The 6,828-nt window shown below is 36.0% G+C and overlaps 1 protein-coding gene across 1 annotated transcript; it reads right to left on the bottom strand.

Annotated features, from left to right (window-relative positions):
- Positions 1-453: 453 nt before the first annotated feature.
- LOC119687040 lies at positions 454-3,879 on the bottom strand. The gene has a single exon (XM_038101184.1). It carries the CDS (start codon positions 3,633-3,635, stop codon positions 552-554), a length of 3,084 nt encoding a protein of 1,027 aa, XP_037957112.1. The 5' UTR covers positions 3,636-3,879; the 3' UTR covers positions 454-551.
- Positions 3,880-6,828: the final 2,949 nt, after the last annotated feature.

Here is a 6,828-nt window from a genome sequence, read left to right as displayed (position 1 = left end):
TTCATGTCGAATATTTAAACACAACTATATTCGAAAATTAAAACACTCGAACAAAACAATATTTGAATATTAAAATAATCGAAGCATGTAATGGCTTAAGTAATAATTGAAGCTCTAATTCCTACATAGAAATTTGACGATATTAATTTAAGAATTTGATCAATTAATGAATAAAAGTGACTATAAATACATGGAGTTCATTAAATTGAAATATGATAAAAATTGTTAGAAATAAATTTAAAAGGAATCGAAGTAGACTATTCGGTGAAAGGACACCTCATAACAATAACTCCAGGAAGCGCAAAAGGATTCTTAGACGATATACTTAAAGTCTTGAAATGATTTTTGTTGAAGATAAAACGATTTAAAATATATATTTAAATTTATGTACCTTTGATTGATCCTTAAAATAACTTAAATCATTAATTAGCAGACACATAGAATAATCAATTGAAATAAAATTAAAGCAATTATGTCAAGTGGCTTGCTTACAGTGCTACAGAATCATCTAGAGCCTTCGCACTTGCATATGTGCAATTAGCATCCCGTTGTCATATGTCGGCGCCTTCATGCGAATCGCCAACGTAACCCTCGTCAGGACTATCAGCAAGTGGACCGTTAAGATGTCTTAATTTGGATTTTTCCTCAGTCAACGCTGCAGAGTCAGTACCAACCAAAGCTGCCGCTGCTGCTGTTGTTGTAGTTGTTGTTGTTGTTGTTGAAGTTTTTGCTGCTGCTGCTGCAGCATCGGTCAGACCTGCATTGGATGTGGTGGGTGAAACGTCATTCTCGTCACATTCTGGTATTGTGGATGCATCGGCTTGTGAGGAAACACAACGTTTTTTCATGTCCATAATTGTGCCTGGAGTACCTGTGGTGCTGCCGGTTATCGATGATCCACTACTGTTGCTGACACATGGTTGTGTTTGTGTTTGACTGGTTACTGCAAGTGCCACTGTTGTGTTCGACTTTTGTTGCAATTGTTGTTGTTGTTGCTGTTGTGTTGCTCCAATTGCTGGAGTTGATGTTGGTTGTGCACTGAGAACACCAACAATTGTGGGTGGATAACGTATCGGCTGTGCATGATAGCCGGGTAAGCATGGTGGCCATTGTTGGAATGCTACTGCGGATATTGTGGATGCACCACCCATACTGCTGTCGGCATTACCGCCAATTTTTGGACTATTTGTACTTTTGTAGCCTTCCGGTGGTGAGGGATATTGTACGAGCTGTTCTGGTTGTGGCTGTGGATAACCTTCGGCTGTGAAGCGTACATTTGGCATATATTTGTCATATGTGGGCGTTCCGGAACGTTGTAAAAGTTCAGCTTCAAGACTGTAACGCATTCCAGAATTTGCAGCTGAAGCGGCAAATTGCTGTTGCTTGTGTGCACGATTATGTGGCAAGGTGCGATAAAAATTTTGCTGTGCTTGCTGGGCGGTTGCTTGAGATGGTGGTGTAGCACCCAAAGAATGCTGAGGCTGCAAGTGTAAATGATGATGTGACTGTGGTTGCTGCTGTAAATGCGCGTTGCTGTAATCGTAAGCGAAACCATCTTGTCCCAAAAAGCATACTGGATTTAAGTGCACATCCACCTGGTGTTGTGGTACTGTGCTTAAATTGTTCATGACTGTTTTTAATTGCATGCCACGTGGTAGAGTCGTCATGGCGGCAAAGCGTGATGCTGCTGTAACATTAGTATTCATGTTGGGCCGTATGATTTGAGAGCCAAACTGTGGTGTTAATTGATAGCAATTCTCGTACTGCACTGGTACGTTCAGTCCTTGTATACTGCATGGGCCTGAACAGTCACTGGCTGCATCGTAGTCAGTATCTAGTGATGTGGCCGATTTCAATTTTTGCTTAACACTTTCCGCATCGTTAACTAAATCTGGATTTTTTTCTTGATAGTTACGCACCGAAGAGGGTGGAGAACAGTATGCAATAGTAGTACCTAGTGCAGTGCCAATCATTAGTGGTGGTGGCGTACCACTTGCAGCGTGCGCATTGGCTAAGCTGACATTGAGCTGTAGGGCCTGTGCAGCGCTGGCGCTACAAGCATCCAGCGATTGTTGCTGTTGCTGTTGTTGGTAGTGTGCTGGTGCGTACAACAACAAGTTCTGTTTCATTTGTCCACCAATGATGACACCATTTTCCTTGCACATTTTAGTGGGTGTCATGCCTTCGGCCATAAGCATGCCTGAGCTGCCATTTAGGCTATCGGCATCATTTAAAATCGATGAACATTTCATTAGGCCAGTATCGTTTGTGCTGCCATCAGTGGAACTAGTATTACCGGGCACACTTGCAGCTGCGCTACTGCTGCGGCACTTCTTACGCTTTTTTGGTTGACGCTGCTTGCATTTGACCACAATTGTGCACAGTAACACTACAAATATGACACCAGCACCTGTGCTGCTGGCAATAATATAATTCATGTAGTCACGTGGGAAGGACACCTCGTTGACTACGGGTGGTTCCTTAATGATGACACGTAGTGAATAGTTGCTAAATATGGTCCCAGCAACATTTTGTCCAACGCACGAAAATGTGCCATTATCCCCAGCGCTTACATTGTAAATGAATATTTCGCTGCGCTTCTCTTCAGCATTGCCGGTTTCGTCAATGTAGTAACTCATGCGCAGATTGTCGCCGAAACTGTCGTTTGTCATGACCTGACCATTGAATAGCCATAAAATTTTTGGTTCGGGTATGGCACGTACAATACACACGATGGACACGTTCCGACCCTCAGATATTTCAGTGTGTGTCGAAGTGAGATTAACCTCGGGCAAGCACGCCAACTCATCTCGTTTTAACGTTTTAATTACTTGACCTTTAAGGCGTGGTGGATCCACACATTTGGGCTCCTCGGTTTGTGGAATTTTGTTACTGTTTAACCACTCATGCAAGTCCAATAGTCGGCAATCACATGACCAGCGATTGCTTTGCAAACTAATGCCATGTAATGACTTCGGTAGTATGTGTGTACCTTGTATAAAACTAATGCGATTACCGTCTAAACGCAACCATTCCAGGTTATCCATACCTACGAACGCCTCATTCTCGACGCGTTCGATCTGACAATTACTCAGCTCAAGTGTTGTCAAAAAGGATAAGTAACGAAAAGCTGAAGCTTTCACTTCACGTATAGGATTACCGCTGAGCGAAAGGCGCATCAGCGAACTGTAGTCCTGAAACGTTTCGCTTGGCACGTGTTGCAGTAAATTCTCAGATAAGTCCAATTCAACCAGGTTCGATAGGCCCCGGAAGGTGTTCTCATGTATGCGTATGAGTTGGTTGTGTGCCAAGTATATTTTTTGTAAATTTAATAGGTCCAAACGCAGAAACCGCTCACTTTGCAACACCTGCAGGCTGTTGCCGGAAAAGTTGAGCACTTGTGTGCCTGGATCCATGTTCTCCGGTATAACGGGCAAGAGTCGATTGCCGCATTCGACTGTTTGCTTGCCTCCTCTCCACTTACAGGTGCAGTAGTCAGTGGGGCAGGCAGCGGTACTTTGGAAACTGTAACAGGCAAATAGCAAGCAAACCATTATGAGCAGTAAACGATTTTGTTGCCTTTGCTGCGCGCGTTTATTCGTACGCAGCAGGCGAAATATTTTTATTGTTTCCATTTTTGTTGTTGTTGTTGTTGTTGTTGTTTTGTATGTATTTTGTCCTTGTTTACAAATGCCTGCAAACCTTAGCTATTATTAATTTTTAATTTTCTTGCTGTTTTTTTTTTGTTTTGGTTTTTTTTTTATTTTATTTATACTTATACTTTGTGGTTTAAGAATAATTTCCGTTCTCAAGCGGATGTTGCTTTGACTTGCTTTTAAAAATGTTTTTGGAAAACACAAACACAAATCACAAAAACAAATAATGTTTACAGCATTGTTTTTGTTAATGTTGTTGTTGGATTTTTTTTTTATTTTTTTTTATATTAAACTAATTTACTTTTTTACTTTTAATAATGTTATTGTTGTTCTGGTTTTTGTTTTTGTCTTTACTTTTGTTGCTCTACTTTTCTGTCGCTTTAACGAAAATGACAAAAGTTGGCAACTTTATGATTTTTAATGATTAAGCTTAACGTCTAGTCCTTGTTGTTGTTGTTGTAGTTACGTTGTGTCTATTATATTTGTTGTGGCTTTTGATTGCAGTTGTTGTTTTTGTTATTACGCTTGTTCTTATTGTTGTTGCTGTGGATGTTGTTTCTTTATTACGCTTCCAGTCACGTTTACATGTCAAATTATATAAAATCTTGCCGATAGCACATAACGAAAGTTACTTGAATAGAGATTCTGTTTATTTTATTTTATATTATGATTTTCTACTTTATCTGCGCTGCTGCAGCTACTGCTTTTTTTTTTTTATTTGTTTTGAAGCTTTTGTGCTTGTAATGTCATTAACGCCAACTACGTCATCATCTACAGCGCCACAAGTATTGCTGGTTTATTGTTGCCGCGTGTATGAAGTTGATCATCAAAATCTGACATCTTCTGGTCACTTGAGGTTGTCTAGTCTGTTGTCTTGGTACGCCACTTGCAGCGCTTTAAATTGATTTATTTGACAATCACTTTAAGTTATCAAGCAACAAAGCAGCGACAAAAATAAGAAAATAAATAAGACAAAAATGATATAAAATTGTTCACTTCTTTTGTTCTTTTATATTTCAGAAAAAAAAAAAACAAAAACAAAAAAAAATGTTTTCTACTTTTATCCTGTCAGTCTAAAGTATGCTGATATTTGTTCTGCTTATAATGCAGCGACTGTGACTGTGACAGAGACTGCGACTGCGACAGCGACAGAGACAGAGACAGCGATTAAGACTTCGATTGAGGTTGAGGTTGAGATTGCTTTGATTGGCTTGGCGATTTTTGCTTCTTTGTGCTTTGTCTTTTCTCTGCTGCGTTTTATTTTTAAATACAAACTGTCAAAATAACTTCTTGTATGCTTTTGTGTTAATTTTGTTTGCCGCCAGTTAGGAATTTCTTTATTCCCCTCGTCGTATGACTTCAATTACAGCTACTTTACTGCTTTTTTAGCGCTCTTGCGTTGCTGGTACTGTGAATGCTGCTTCTTATTGCTTGTATTAACGCCTTTTTTTTGTCACGGCACGCGTTCTCTCTGCTGACTCAACTTGCATGAGAGACAATTGCATATAACAAAATTATTTATGGTTCACTTCACAGCTTCTGTTTTTGTTTTTATGTTTTCCCTATTTCACTTTTATTTTTATTAAATTCTTCAATGTTTTCTTTTTCTCTTTTTGTTGCTGTTGTTATTGTTGTGTTTTCTTTGTTGCTGTATTTGCAGCTGTTTCTCTTTAAGCCTTTTTTAAATAAAATTTTTGCAACACTGCACTTAATGCTCGAGGTGCTTTATGTGCTTAACTTAATCTCTTCGCTTTTGAAACTGTTGTTAATATTGTTGTTGTTGTTGTTGTTGTTGTTGTTGTTATTTCGCTTCAATGAAAATTGCCTCCTAGCAACTCATTAAGCTTATAAAAATCTAAAAAGAAATTTGAAGAGAAAAGAAAGAAAAAAATATTAGAATATAATTAAAAAAATATGAAAAAATAAAATTATTCAGATAAACACATTTGAAATTTAAATTCTTTTTTTAATTTTTTTCAAATTTTTTTAAAATTTTTTTAAACATTTTTTTAACAATATAAATAAAGACTTAAAGGTAAGTTAACAATATTATAGGTGGTGAGTTTCTTTAATTGAAGATTTTGTATATTTTCCTTAAAAATTATATATAAAATTTCAAAATACTTATTTTATGGTAAATTAGTTACCATAAATTAATTAGTATTAAAAGTCTTGAGTCGAACAGAGTAAGACAAATTTTTAATTTTTTGTTTTTAATGTATTTTTAATTTCTTTTTAATTTTTTTTATTAGAATTTCTTCGCTTTACTTGAGAACTGTCTTTCAAGGACTCTATAAGTCATGATAAATTTGTTGTGATACTTGTATAAAGAGTTCTGTGTCAAACAGATCAAGACAAATTTTTAATTACTTTAATTTTTTTTATTTTAATTTTATTTAATTTTTTTTTACGATCTCTTTACTCAATACGTATCTTTCAATGGCTTTAGATCTTATGGCACCTTATCTACCTTAGTTGATTTGAACATAGCGAGAGGCATATCTTATTTGTTTAGTTTTTTTTTTGAATATCATATTAATTAATATGTGTTTTCAAGAATTCTAAAACTTAAGGTCTGCAAATGATCTATATATGATAAATACCATATAACCTATTGATTTTCGAGTTCACCGGTGTCAATGGTGTTCAGTATATTGGGTGAATAATGGGTAATATTCAAATAATTCAAAATATCTTAATTTCACCCATGGCCAGTGCTTAAGTCAAACAAAATTAAACTTTACGAATGGAGCCGAAACTTTGAAATGATGACTTCCAATTGATTTTAATTTAATTTATTAAATTAAATTTAATAATCCTTGATTTAATTGCTGGTATATTTCAATTAATAAAATAATAATAAATATTATTAAAGTTAGACTTCATAGTACTATTATTAATATTACACTACATATAACATATCCTAGACAATCATAAAAAAGCAGTCATAATATTTAAAATTTAAATTACAGTCTATCTTTTTTTCAGAACTTCACTTTTTTATTCCATTGCTTTTATTGCTTCTTAAGCTTCGAAGTGTTGTGGTATGATACGATAGCTTCGTTTGATGTTGGACATCCATGAAAAACTTTTAATATATAGACGTATACTTTTATTCGTAAGAACAGTCTTTTGAAAAATGTTTGCATTCATCCATCGAGGAGATCATATG

This window comes from Teleopsis dalmanni, chromosome X (assembly GCF_002237135.1).
Source record: "Teleopsis dalmanni isolate 2A chromosome X, ASM223713v2, whole genome shotgun sequence".
NCBI classification, from domain to species: Eukaryota; Metazoa; Arthropoda; class Insecta; order Diptera; family Diopsidae; genus Teleopsis; species Teleopsis dalmanni.
Note: the sequence above shows the minus strand (reverse complement) of the source record. Positions and strands in the feature narration are given on the sequence as shown.

Coding starts and splice junctions, on each gene's coding strand:
- LOC119687040 (XM_038101184.1), bottom strand. CDS start 3,635: ATGGAAACAATAAAAATATTTCGCCTGCTGCGTACGAATAAACGCGCG.